Source organism: Argiope bruennichi, chromosome 2 (genome assembly GCF_947563725.1).
Source record: "Argiope bruennichi chromosome 2, qqArgBrue1.1, whole genome shotgun sequence".
NCBI lineage: Eukaryota > Metazoa > Arthropoda > Arachnida > Araneae > Araneidae > Argiope > Argiope bruennichi.
In genome coordinates, this window is record NC_079152.1 from 38,966,607 (window position 1) to 38,981,500 (window position 14,894).

Genomic DNA, 14,894 nt, shown 5'->3' on the forward strand with positions numbered 1-14,894 from the left:
GCTGCCTTGTGGTCCGAGTGTCGGCCTGCAAACTAGTTGAAGCAGGTTCGATCCGCGCCATCGGAATACTTTTTATTTTCACTTTTCTTCATATTATTTATTTATTTTTTTAATTTTCAGTATAAAGAAAATGATTATTTTTCTTTTCAAGTAGTAAAATTTTGACCAGAATTTACAAAGATTTCAATATATTATTTAAAAAAACTTCCCAAATAAAGAAATTGTGCAAATAAAATTCTCAGTTTGGTTAGAGATTCTGGGCATGCGCAGACTTATCACTTCTCTTAAACACATGGCTTTCATGCGTGGCTATGCACCATTATAGAATAAAAATAAATAAATAAACATGTGCCTTTAAATTCGGTCTCCGACAGGTCGTATGATGCCTTGTGGTCCCAGTGTCGGCCTGCAAACTAGTTGAAGCAGGTTTCATCCGCGCCATCGGAATCCTTTTTATTTTCACTTTTCTTCATATTATTATTTTTTTTTTAATTTTCAGTATAAGGAAAATTATTATTTTTCTTTTCAAGTAGTAAAATTTTGACCAGAATTTATAAAGATTTCAATATATTATTTAAAAAAACTTCCAAAATAAAGAAATTGTGCAAATAAAAGTCTCAGTTTGGTTAGAGATTCTGGGCATGCACAGACTTATCCCTTCTCTTATACACAGGGCTTTCATGCATGGATATGCACAATTATAGAATAAAAATAAATAAATAAACATGTGCCTTTAAATTCGGTCTCCGGCAGGTCGTATGCTGCCTTGTGGTCCGAGTGACGGCCTGCAAACTTGTTGAAGCAGGTTCGATCCTCGCCATCGGAATCCTTTTTATTTTCACTTTTCTTCATATTATTTATTAATTTTTTTAATTTTCAGTATAAAGAAAATGATTATTTTTCTTTTCAAGTAGTAAAATTTTGACCAGAATTTACAAAGATTTCAATATATTATTTAAAAAAACTTCCAAAATAAAGAAATTGTGCAAATAAAAGTCTCAGTTTGGTTAGAGATTCTGGGCATGCGGAGACTTATCCCTTCTCTTATACACATGGCTTTCATGCATGGATATGCACCATTATAGAATAAAAATAAATAAATAAACATGTGCCTTTAAATTCGGTCTCCGACAGGTCGTATGCTGCCTTGTGGTCCGAGTGTCGGCCTGCAAACTAGTTGAAGCAGGTTCGATCCGCGCCATCGGAATACTTTTTATTTTCACTTTTCTTCATATTATTTTTTTTTTTTTTAATTTTCAGTATAAAGAAAATTATTATTTTTCTTTTCAAGTAGTAAAATTTTGACCAGAATTTACAAAGATTTCAATATATTATTTAAAAAAACTTCCAAAATAAAGATATTGTGCAAATAAAAGTCTCAGTTTGGTTAGAGATTCTGGGCATGCGGAGACTTATCCCTTCTCTTATACACATGGCTTTCATGCATGGATATGCACCATTATAGAATAAAAATAAATAAATAAACATGTGCCTTTAAATTACGACTCCGACAGGTCGTATGCTGCCTTGTGGTCCGAGTGTCGGCCTGCAAACAAGTTGAAGCAGGTTCGATCCGCGCCATCGGAATCCTTTTTATTTTCACTTTTCTTCATATTATTATTATTTTTTTTTTTTTAATTTTCAGTATAAAGAAAATTATTATTTTTCTTTTCAAGTAGTAAAATTTTGACCAGAATTTACAAAGATTTCAATATATTATTTAAAAAAACTTCCAAAATAAAGAAATTGTGCAAATAAAATTCTCAGTTTGGTTAGAGATTCTGGGCATGCGCAGACTTATCACTTCTCTTAAACACATGGCTTTCATGCGTGGCTATGCACCATTATAGAATAAAAATAAATAAATAAACATGTGCCTTTAAATTCGGTCTCCGACAGGTCGTATGATGCCTTGTGGTCCCAGTGTCGGCCTGCAAACTAGTTGAAGCAGGTTCGATCCGCGCCATCGGAATCCTTTTTATTTTCACTTTTCTTCATATTATTATTTTTTTTTTAATTTTCAGTATAAGGAAAATTATTATTTTTCTTTTCAAGTAGTAAAATTTTGACCAGAATTTATAAAGATTTCAATATATTATTTAAAAAAACTTCCAAAATAAAGAAATTGTGCAAATAAAAGTCTCAGTTTGGTTAGAGATTCTGGGCATGCACAGACTTATCCCTTCTCTTATACACAGGGCTTTCATGCATGGATATGCACAATTATAGAATAAAAATAAATCAATAAACATGTGCCTTTAAATTCGGTCTCCGGCAGGTCGTATGCTGCCTTGTGGTCCGAGTGACGGCCTGCAAACTTGTTGAAGCAGGTTCGATCCTCGCCATCGGAATCCTTTTTATTTTCACTTTTCTTCATATTATTTATTAATTTTTTTAATTTTCAGTATAAAGAAAATGATTATTTTTCTTTTCAAGTAGTAAAATTTTGACCAGAATTTACAAAGATTTCAATATATTATTTAAAAAAACTTCCAAAATAAAGAAATTGTGCAAATAAAAGTCTCAGTTTGGTTAGAGATTCTGGGCATGCGGAGACTTATCCCTTCTCTTATACACATGGCTTTCATGCATGGATATGCACCATTATAGAATAAATATAAATAAATAAACATGTGCCTTTAAATTCGGTCTCCGACAGGTCGTATGCTGCCTTGTGGTCCGAGTGTCGGCCTGCAAACTAGTTGAAGCAGGTTCGATCCGCGCCATCGGAATCCTTTTTATTTTCACTTTTCTTCATATTATTTATTTATTTATTTTTTAATTTTCAGTATAAAGAAAATTATTATTTTTCTTTTCAAGTAGTAAAATTTTGACCAGAATTTACAAAGATTTCAATATATTATTTAAAAAAACTTCCGAAATTAAGAAATTGTACAAATAAAAGTCTCATTTTGGTTAGAGATTCTGAGCATGCGCAGACTTATCCCTTCTCTTATACACATGGCTTTCATGCACGGATATGCACCATTATAGAATAAAAATAAATAAATAAACATGTGGCTTTAAATTCGGTTTCCGACAGGTCGTATGCTGTCTTGTGGTCCGAGTGTCGGCCTGCAAACTAGTTGAAGCAGGTTCTATCCGCGCCATCGGAATCATTTTTATTTTCACTTTTCTTCATATTATTTATTTATTTTTTTAATTTTCGGTATAAAGAAAATTATTATTTTTCTTTTCAAGTAGTAAAATTTTGACCAGAATTTACAAAGATTTCAATATATTATTTAAAAAAACTTCCAAAATAAAGAAATTGTGCAAATAAAAGTCTCATTTTGGTTCGAGATTCTGGGCATGCGCAGACTTATCCCTTCTCTTATACACATGGCTTTCATGCATGGATATGCACCATTATAGAATAAAAATAAATAAATAAACCTGTAGCTTTAAATTCAGTCTCCGACAGGTCGTATGCTGTCTTGTGGTCCGAGTGTCGGCCTGCAAACTAGTTGAAGCAGGTTCGATCCGCGCCATCGGAATCATTTTTATTTTCACTTTTCTTCATATTATTTATTTATTTTTTTAATTTTCAGTATAAAGAAAATTATTATTTTTCTTTTCAAGTAGTAAAATTTTGACCAGAATTTACAAAGATTTCAATAAATTATTTAAAAAAAACTTCCAAAATAAAGAAATTGTGCAAATAAAAGTCTCAGTTTGGTTAGAGATTCTGGGCATGCGCAGACTTATCCCTTCTCTTATACACATGGCTTTCATGCATGGATATGCACCATTATAGAATAAAAATAAATAAATAAACATGTGCCTTTAAATTCGGACTCCGACAGGTCGTATGCAGCCTTGTGGTCCGAGTGTCGGCCTGCAAACAAGTTGAAGCAGGTTCGATCAGCGCCATCGGAATCCTTTTTATTTTCACTTTTCTTCATATTATTATTTTTTTTTTTTTAATTTTCAGTATAAAGAAAATTATTATTTTTCTTTTCAAGTAGTAAAATTTTGACCAGAATTTACAAAGATTTCAATATATTATTTAAAAAAACTTCCCAAATAAAGAAATTGTGCAAATAAAATTCTCAGTTTGGTTAGAGATTCTGGGCATGCGCAGACTTATCACTTCTCTTAAACACATGGCTTTCATGCGTGGCTATGCACCATTATAGAATAAAAATAAATAAATAAACATGTGCCTTTAAATTCGGTCTCCGACAGGTCGTATGATGCCTTGTGGTCCCAGTGTCGGCCTGCAAACTAGTTGAAGCAGGTTTCATCCGCGCCATCGGAATCCTTTTTATTTTCACTTTTCTTCATATTATTATTTTTTTTTTAATTTTCAGTATAAGGAAAATTATTATTTTTCTTTTCAAGTAGTAAAATTTTGACCAGAATTTATAAAGATTTCAATATATTATTTAAAAAAACTTCCAAAATAAAGAAATTGTGCAAATAAAAGTCTCAGTTTGGTTAGAGATTCTGGGCATGCACAGACTTATCCCTTCTCTTATACACAGGGCTTTCATGCATGGATATGCACAATTATAGAATAAAAATAAATAAATAAACATGTGCCTTTAAATTCGGTCTCCGGCAGGTCGTATGCTGCCTTGTGGTCCGAGTGACGGCCTGCAAACTTGTTGAAGCAGGTTCGATCCTCGCCATCGGAATCCTTTTTATTTTCACTTTTCTTCATATTATTTATTAATTTTTTTAATTTTCAGTATAAAGAAAATGATTATTTTTCTTTTCAAGTAGTAAAATTTTGACCAGAATTTACAAAGATTTCAATATATTATTTAAAAAAACTTCCAAAATAAAGATATTGTGCAAATAAAAGTCTCAGTTTGGTTAGAGATTCTGGGCATGCGGAGACTTATCCCTTCTCTTATACACATGGCTTTCATGCATGGATATGCACCATTATAGAATAAAAATAAATAAATAAACATGTGCCTTTAAATTCCGACTCCGACAGGTCGTATGCTGCCTTGTGGTCCGAGTGTCGGCCTGCAAACAAGTTGAAGCAGGTTCGATCCGCGCCATCGGAATCCTTTTTATTTTCACTTTTCTTCATATTATTATTTTTTTTTTTTAATTTTCAGTATAAAGAAAATTATTATTTTTCTTTTCAAGTAGTAAAATTTTGACCAGAATTTACAAAGATTTCAATATATTATTTAAAAAAACTTCCGAAATTAAGAAATTGTACAAATAAAAGTCTCATTTTGGTTAGAGATTCTGAGCATGCGCAGACTTATCCCTTCTCTTATACACATGGCTTTCATGCACGGATATGCACCATTATAGAATAAAAATAAATAAATAAACATGTGGCTTTAAATTCGGTTTCCGACAGGTCGTATGCTGTCTTGTGGTCCGAGTGTCGGCCTGCAAACTAGTTGAAGCAGGTTCTATCCGCGCCATCGGAATCATTTTTATTTTCACTTTTCTTCATATTATTTATTTATTTTTTTAATTTTCAGTATAAAGAAAATTATTATTTTTCTTTTCAAGTAGTAAAATTTTGACCAGAATTTACAAAGATTTCAATATATTATTTAAAAAAACTTCCAAAATAAAGAAATTGTGCAAATAAAAGTCTCATTTTGGTTCGAGATTCTGGGCATGCGCAGACTTATCCCTTCTCTTATACACATGGCTTTCATGCATGGATATGCACCATTATAGAATAAAAATAAATAAATAAACCTGTAGCTTTAAATTCAGTCTCCGACAGGTCGTATGCTGTCTTGTGTTCCGAGTGTCGGCCTGCAAACTAGTTGAAGCAGGTTCGATCCGCGCCATCGGAATCATTTTTATTTTCACTTTTCTTCATATTATTTATTTATTTTTTTAATTTTCAGTATAAAGAAAATTATTATTTTTCTTTTCAAGTAGTAAAATTTTGACCAGAATTTACAAAGATTTCAATAAATTATTTAAAAAAAACTTCCAAAATAAAGAAATTGTGCAAATAAAAGTCTCAGTTTGGTTAGAGATTCTGGGCATGCGCAGACTTATCCCTTCTCTTATACACATGGCTTTCATGCATGGATATGCACCATTATAGAATAAAAATAAATAAATAAACATGTGCCTTTAAATTCGGACTCCGACAGGTCGTATGCTGCCTTGTGGTCCGAGTGTCGGCCTGCAAACAAGTTGAAGCAGGTTCGATCCGCGCCATCGGAATCCTTTTTATTTTCACTTTTCTTCATATTATTTATTAATTTTTTTAATTTTCAGTATAAAGAAAATGATTATTTTTCTTTTCAAGTAGTAAAATTTTGACCAGAATTTACAAAGATTTCAATATATTATTTAAAAAAACTTCCCAAATAAAGAAATTGTGCAAATAAAATTCTCAGTTTGGTTAGAGATTCTGGGCATGCGCAGACTTATCACTTCTCTTAAACACATGGCTTTCATGCGTGGCTATGCACTATTATAGAATAAAAATAAATAAATAAACATGTGCCTTTAAATTCGGTCTCCGACAGGTCGTATGATGCCTTGTGGTCCCAGTGTCGGCCTGCAAACTAGTTGAAGCAGGTTTCATCCGCGCCATCGGAATCCTTTTTATTTTCACTTTTCTTCATATTATTATTTTTTTTTTAATTTTCAGTATAAGGAAATTTATTATTTTTCTTTTCAAGTAGTAAAATTTTGACCAGAATTTATAAAGATTTCAATATATTATTTAAAAAAACTTCCAAAATAAAGAAATTGTGCAAATAAAAGTCTCAGTTTGGTTAGAGATTCTGGGCATGCACAGACTTATCCCTTCTCTTATACACAGGGCTTTCATGCATGGATATGCACAATTATAGAATAAAAATAAATAAATAAACATGTGCCTTTAAATTCGGTCTCCGGCAGGTCGTATGCTGCCTTGTGGTCCGAGTGACGGCCTGCAAACTTGTTGAAGCAGGTTCGATCCTCGCCATCGGAATCCTTTTTATTTTCACTTTTCTTCATATTATTTATTAATTTTTTTAATTTTCAGTATAAAGAAAATGATTATTTTTCTTTTCAAGTAGTAAAATTTTGACCAGAATTTACAAAGATTTCAATATATTATTTAAAAAAACTTCCAAAATAAAGAAATTGTGCAAATAAAAGTCTCAGTTTGGTTAGAGATTCTGGGCATGCGGAGACTTATCCCTTCTCTTATACACATGGCTTTCATGCATGGATATGCACCATTATAGATGTTGTGGAGGTCTATGATGGCTCCACAATTGAGATTGATAACTAAATCATGCGGTGTAACTAATTGAAATTAACTAAGGAATTGCGGTGTAGCTATAAGGATGAAAACGATGCTTCTATAAAATGCGGTTTATTTCTTTGAGAAGGGGCATGGAGTCACCCCACTACCAAAGGTAAGCATCGCGTTCCGAGTTCTTTACAGTTCTGGCGGGTCATGACCCCGCGCAGTTACAAAAAAGGAGCAACCCTAGAATGGGCGCTTGCCAACTTGGCGCGTTGGTAGCAAAGTACTGAACATGCCGCCCCCGTTGAAATATACATTTCAATAATTACATCAATTACATTTTTTTGTAAAAACGAGGGAGACAATTAATGCAGTAAATATATGAAAATAACAAAATGACATTAATAATTCTTAAGAAATACAAATAGTTGTACTAGCACTGAAAAAGAACAAATAAAGATAAATAACAATGAATATTGAAGTTTTTAGATATAATATTCGCTACAAATATTAAAGAGAATCTTACAGATTTCAAGGTACACATTTAGAAATGAATTATGTAAGGTGAAATTAGACTTCCAATGGCAAAAGTGCAATTTTAGAAATGGATCGTTTATATATACCAGAATGAGTTTTAACATTTACTACTCTTACTACATTGTCTTTACCATAGAATACATTTACAATTCTACCTAAAATCCATTTACAACATGGAAGATTTTCTTCTTTGAGCAAAACCATGTCACCAATTTTTAAATTTTGGTTCTTAATTATCCATTTATGTCTTTGTTGCAAAGTACTTAAATAATTATTTTGCCATCTTTTCCATATGACTTGTACCATTTTTGAGGTTCTTTGCCATAAATTCAATCTATTATTTTCCGTGTTTGTTAAATTTGGTTCAACAATGGATGTGATTGGCCTACCAATGAGAAAATGTCCAGGTGTCAGAATTTCCAGATCGTCCATGTCACTAGACAAAGGAGTAATAGGACGGGAATTCAAAATTCCTTCGATCTGATGCAGAATAGTAAAAAATTCCTCATATGTTAACTTTGAAACTCCAACAACACGTTTGAGATGGTATTTGAAGGATTTGACACCTGCCTCCCATAAGCCACCAAAGTTAGGTGCTCTGGGTGGAAGAAATTTCCATTAAATGCCCTCTTCAGATAAAAATTTTGATAAATATTCATCATGTTTAGTTACAATAAGAGCTAATCTCTTTAATTCAGAATTACCACTTACAAAATTCTTACCATTATCACTAAAAATAAATTGCGATTTACCTCGTCTTGAAAAGAACCTTTTGAGGCATGCAATGAATGCTTCAGAAGTTAGATCAGAAACAATATCTAAGTGAATACATTTAGTAACCATACAGATAAATATACAAACATAAATTTTATGATATAAACCTTTCCTTTGACCTTTATACTTTATGAAAAACGGTCCACAGAAGTCGATACCTGTACAGTTAAAAGGAGAATTTACATTCACACGTTCTTTTGGCAAATTGCCCATAATTTGTTCATTAGTCAAAGGTTTTGCTTTGAAACAGGTAATACAACTGTGGACAATTTTTCTACAAACATTCCTTCCATTTAAGGGCCAGAATTCTCTACGAACACAATACAATAAATTTTGTGGCCCAATATGCAAATTTTTCAAATGAAAATACATAACAATACCTTTTGTTAAATTACTTTTGTTAGGTAAGATAACTGGATGTCTCTGGTCAAAATTTACACTGCTGTGTTGAATACGACCTCCTACTCTCAAAATTCCATCTTCATCAAGAAAAGGATTTAGATTTTTAATCTTACCTGTGGGTTGTTTTCCATGAAGAAGTAAATTTATATCACTCTGAAATGCAATTTCTTGCACAGATTTTACCAAGAATGATTTACCCCTTTGTAATTCTACTGCAGAAAGAGGTCCATACAACCTATTCTTAGGATTTCTTAAATTGATACAAAACCTACAAAGAAAACTTACAATACGAATTAATTTAGAATATTTGTTAGTAATACATAAAAGTAAATCTAAAAATGTAGCATCCACACTTAAAGTTAAAGTCTTAGTAGTCTCTCCTTTCAGTTCATGAAAATATTCGTCATCAGTAGGAATGTTACTTTCATCACTAAGTTCAACAGTAACTTGTTGAAGAAACTGTGGACCATTCCACCACAAATGATTGTTCATAAGGTGATGAGGAGTCATACAACGGGAAATAATATCAGCAGGATTTTCACAAGTTTTTACATGGTGCCAGGAAAATTCTTTCGTCAGCTCTTGGATGCGGGAAATTCTATTTGACACAAACACCTTAAGCAGATGCAATGAAGTATTAATCCAGGCCAGCACTATAGTCGAATCTGAGTAGAGGCAAATTTTATCTATTTTCAGGTTAAGAGATGACACAGTTTTAGAAGCGAGCTTAGCAAGAAGCTCAGCAGCACATAGCTCAAGACGGGGTATTGTCATCACCTTAATAGGAGCAACTTTAGATTTGCTGCATAGTAGAGAAACCTTCACATGATTCAATATAGTAACACAACGAAGATAGATGACTGCACCATAAGCATCTTTCGATGCGTCAGCAAAACCATGTAGTTCAACTTCCTTGATGGAGTCAGTTAGAATGCAACGAGGAATCTGCATCTTTGTAATATCCCCTAAACAATATCTGAATATTTCCCATTCGTGCTTTTCCTGATGTGGTAACACTTGATCCCATTCAATTTTGCGTAGCCACAATCTCTGGAGGAAGATCTTTGCCTTTACTGTCACTGGTCCTAGAAGACCAAGTGGGTCAAAAAGTTTAGCTATATCAGTCAAAACAGTTCGCTTTGTGGGAATGCTAGTTGATGGAGTGACATTGAAACCAAAGCAGTCTTCTTTTGGGTTCCATTTCAAGCCAAGTGTTTTAATTGTATTTTTATCAGAATCACCAAACTGATAACCTTGATCTTCAGATGGAACAGATTCTAAAAGCATTTCATTGTTTGCACACCATTTGTGCAAATCCATGCCACCAGCTTTTAGAAGAGAAATCAATTCTTGCTGTAATTTTATTGCAGTAGAAACGTCATCTGCACCAGAGAGAACATCATCAACATAAAAATCTTTTAAGGTTACAGCAGATGCTAAAGGAAATTTGTGTTGCTCATCTATTGCTAATTGGTTTAGCACTCTCGTAGCTAAGTAGGGAGCAGATTTGGTGCCGTATGTAACTGTAAGAAGCTTATAAAATGAAGGTTCCTCAGAACTCCTAGTTTTCCAAAGAATGCATTGAAAATTACACTGCTCAGGATTAACCCAAATCTGTCTGTACATTTTCTTGACATCAGCAGTAAATGCAACCTTGTGCTTTCGGAATCTCAATAAGATTGAAAACAAGTCATCTTGAACAACACCTCCTTTTAGCAAACAGTTATTCAAAGATACACCTGAAGTAGATGCAGCTGAGGCATCGAAAACTACACGTAACTTTGTTGTAGTACTATCAGCCTTGTAAATGCCATGATGAGGCATGACATATTTTACATTGTCACTATTATCTAATTTTTGCATATGACCCAATTGTTCATATTCTTTCATAAAATTACAATAAAGATTAGAAAAATTCGGATCATTATTTAATCGCTTCCAGAGACTATCTAATCTTTGTTTTGCAGTTTGAATGGAATTGCCTAATTGCATATTCTTCTTAAGAGGAAGGTTAACAATATATTTACCTTGCTCATCCCTACGATAAGTTTGCACGAAATTTTCTTCGCATTCTAATTCTTCTTTGTTTTTAGATGTAGGTGTATCTAAAATATTTTCAACTTCCCAAAATTTCTTTAACAAATTATCTAAGTTATCTATTTGAGAGATTAAACCACAATGATGTGATTCCTGTTTACCTTGAATTGTTCCACTTAGTATATGTCCAAATACAGTTTCTTGCAAAATTAAGGAATTATTTATATCAAATCTATTTTCTTTTAAGATACGAAAGAATATTTCTGCCCCTATTAATATATCCACTTTTTTGGGGGAAAAGAATTCCGAATCTGCTAATTGGACGTAAGGCGGAATTTCTATTCCTTCTAAATCAATAAATGTGGATGGCATTAGATCTGTGATTTTCGGAATGACCAAGAAATCTAGTGTTGCAGTAAAAGAACCATCCGAGTTCAAAATAGTGGAGGTACTTTTTCTTTTCACATTAAGAGTAGTATCGGAAATCCCTGATATTGGAACATTTATTTTTTCTTTCTTTAAACCAAGTGCATTGGCGAAATCAGATGTCATCAAATTACACATGCTTCCAGAATCTAATAAAGCCCTACCCTTTCTGACAGTTCCGAAACTATCCAAAACATAAGCAACAGCCGTAGCTAGAATCACTCTTTTCTTCTGCGTAACGAAACAGGAAGTCAGGGGGGAAGGGTTGCACGACGAACAGGGGTCAGCATCTGAGGGAGTCTGCCTTGAATTCATTGAGGATGAGTCATCGCTTACTGTGGACACCTGCATCCGGTGTAATAGAGTATGATGCTTTGCTTTGCAAGTGAAACAAGTGTGTTTCGATTTACATTGAGCGATTTTGTGAGATCCGAAACAATTTAAACATAAATGTTTTTCTCGAACAGTTTCATATCGCTTTTGCGGGGAGAATTGCAAAAACTGATCGCATTTATGCAATGGATGATCAGCGTTTCTACACAGTATACAATACTTGGGATTATTCGATGGCTTAACAAATAGAGTTCGTGCTTTATTTTTCTGTTCACTAACATCCGAATATTTAGATTTGTATGGAATATTGTGCCCAATGGCATTTAAAACTTGATATCTTCTTTCTAAAAATTCTATGAAATCATCAAAATCAGGAACTTCCTTGTTTACTAAGGAAAGTTCAAACTGCTTTCGAGATTCGCGGTCTAATTTTTGCAAAATTATATTTATTAAAATAGCATCTGACAATTTATTACGTTCATATTTTAAAACATTTAATGCTCTTAAATTTTTAAGAATACAATCTATTAAATTGCGTAAGTCTTTCGCGGATTCATGAACAATTTTTTCTTGATTAATTATATTTTTGATATGGGTGTCTACAATTACACGTTTATTTTCGAATCTTTCTACTAAAGCTTTCAGAAGGGAATCATATGTATCTTCAGACGTTTCTATCAATTTTGCATCGTTTCTCAAACATGAACGTAAATAGTAGCACTTTTGGTTTTCAGTTAAATTGGGATTATCATTTATTAAATTTAGGAATTGTTGCTTAAAGGAATTCCATTCTTCTATTTTACCGTTAAACAATGGAAGAGGTATTTCCGGTAATCTAATTGACGTAACTTTATCTATGGACTCTTTAATAATAGCACCATTTGTAGAATTAGAAACAGAAGTAGATTTGAGATCATGTAAAATGGATTTGAGGCTTACCTCTATTTTCAAAATTTCATCCTCGAGTTCGGATAGATTGGATTCCACTTGATCAAAGTCATTGTCCGACACAGTCCTATAATATTCGTTTCTCAGTTCTTCAAATCTTGTACTTGTTCTCGAAAGAATATCCAGTTGGGTAATCACTGTCGATTCAGTTAAATGCTCTCTTTTTTCAATGAATGTTCGCAGTTTTGTCAACTGTGCTCTAATACTCCCCTTTCTTCTATTTAAGACAACTAAATCACTTGCCATAACTAATTTGAATGGATATCAAATCGAAATCCAGTGCGCTCAGGCTCCGACGGACCAAAAATGTTGTGGAGGTCTATGATGGCTCCACAATTGAGATTGATAACTAAATCATGCGGTGTAACTAATTGAAATTAACTAAGGAATTGCGGTGTAGCTATAAGGATGAAAACGATGCTTCTATAAAATGCGGTTTATTTCTTTGAGAAGGGGCATGGAGTCACCCCACTACCAAAGGTAAGCATCGCGTTCCGAGTTCTTTACAGTTCTGGCGGGTCATGACCCCGCGCAGTTACAAAAAAGGAGCAACCCTAGAATGGGCGCTTGCCAACTTGGCGCGTTGGTAGCAAAGTACTGAACAATAGAATAAAAATAAATAAATAAACATGTGCCTTTAAATTCGGTCTCCGACAGGTCGTATGCTGCCTTGTGGTCCGAGTGTCGGCCTGCAAACTAGTTGAAGCAGGTTCGATCCGCGCCATCGGAATCCTTTTTATTTTCACTTTTCTTCATATTATTTTTTTTTTTTTTAATTTTCAGTATAAAGAAAATTATTATTTTTCTTTTCAAGTAGTAAAATTTTGACCAGAATTTACAAAGATTTCAATATATTATTTAAAAAAACTTCCAAAATAAAGATATTGTGCAAATAAAAGTCTCAGTTTGGTTAGAGATTCTGGGCATGCGGAGACTTATCCCTTCTCTTATACACATGGCTTTCATGCATGGATATGCACCATTATAGAATAAAAATAAATAAATAAACATGTGCCTTTAAATTCCGACTCCGACAGGTCGTATGCTGCCTTGTGGTCCGAGTGTCGGCCTGCAAACAAGTTGAAGCAGGTTCGATCCGCGCCATCGGAATCCTTTTTATTTTCACTTTTCTTCATACTATTATTTTTCTTTTTTTAATTTTCAGTATAAAGAAAATTATTATTTTTCTTTTCAAGTAGTAAAATTTTGACCAGAATTTACAAAGATTTCAATATATTATTTAAAAAAACTTCCAAAATAAAGAAATTGTGCAAATAAAATTCTCAGTTTGGTTAGAGATTCTGGGCATGCGCAGACTTATCACTTCTCTTAAACACATGGCTTTCATGCGTGGCTATGCACCATTATAGAATAAAAATAAATAAATAAACATGTGCCTTTAAATTCGGTCTCCGACAGGTCGTATGATGCCTTGTGGTCCCAGTGTCGGCCTGCAAACTAGTTGAAGCAGGTTCGATCCGCGCCATCGGAATCCTTTTTATTTTCACTTTTCTTCATATTATTATTTTTTTTTTTAATTTTCAGTATAAGGAAAATTATTATTTTTCTTTTCAAGTAGTAAAATTTTGACCAGAATTTATAAAGATTTCAATATATTATTTAAAAAAACTTCCAAAATAAAGAAATTGTGCAAATAAAAGTCTCAGTTTGGTTAGAGATTCTGGGCATGCACAGACTTATCCCTTCTCTTATACACATGGCTTTCATGCATGGATATGCACAATTATAGAATAAAAATAAATCAATAAACATGTGCCTTTAAATTCGGTCTCCGGCAGGTCGTATGCTGCCTTGTGGTCCGAGTGACGGCCTGCAAACTTGTTGAAGCAGGTTCGATCCTCGCCATCGGAATCCTTTTTATTTTCACTTTTCTTCATATTATTTATTAATTTTTTTAATTTTCAGTATAAAGAAAATGATTATTTTTCTTTTCAAGTAGTAAAATTTTGACAAGAATTTACAAAGATTTCAATATATTATTTAAAAAAACTTCGAAAATAAAGAAATTGTGCAAATAAAAGTCTCAGTTTGGTTAGAGATTCTGGGCATGCGGAGACTTATCCCTTCTCTTATACACATGGCTTTCATGCATGGATATGCACCATTATAGAATAAATATAAATAAATAAACATGTGCCTTTAAATTCGGTCTCCGACAGGTCGTATGCTGCCTTGTGGTCCGAGTGTCGGCCTGCAAACTAGTTGAAGCAGGTTCGATCCGCGCCAT

General features: G+C 33.1%; 1 protein-coding gene across 1 annotated transcript; it reads right to left on the minus strand.

Annotated features, from left to right (window-relative positions):
• Positions 1–7,622: 7,622 nt before the first annotated feature.
• LOC129962169 (uncharacterized) lies at positions 7,623–11,716 on the minus strand. The gene is made up of 3 exons (XM_056075908.1): positions 9,223–11,716; positions 8,438–8,544; positions 7,623–7,628 (listed from the first exon to the last, which is right to left on the minus strand). Exons 1-3 carry the CDS (start codon positions 11,714–11,716, stop codon positions 7,623–7,625), a joined length of 2,607 nt encoding a protein of 868 aa, XP_055931883.1.
• Positions 11,717–14,894: the final 3,178 nt, after the last annotated feature.

What these genes read in the sequence shown, in the direction of transcription:
- LOC129962169 (XM_056075908.1), bottom strand. Translation starts at nt 11,716, where the DNA reads ATGCAGGTGTCCACAGTAAGCGATGACTCATCCTCAATGAATTCAAGG. An exon ending in ATTTTTAGATTTACTTTTAT is followed by an intron (nt 8,545 to 9,222) that starts GTATTACTAACA and finishes GTATTCACTTAG; the next exon opens with ATATTGTTTCTGATCTAACT.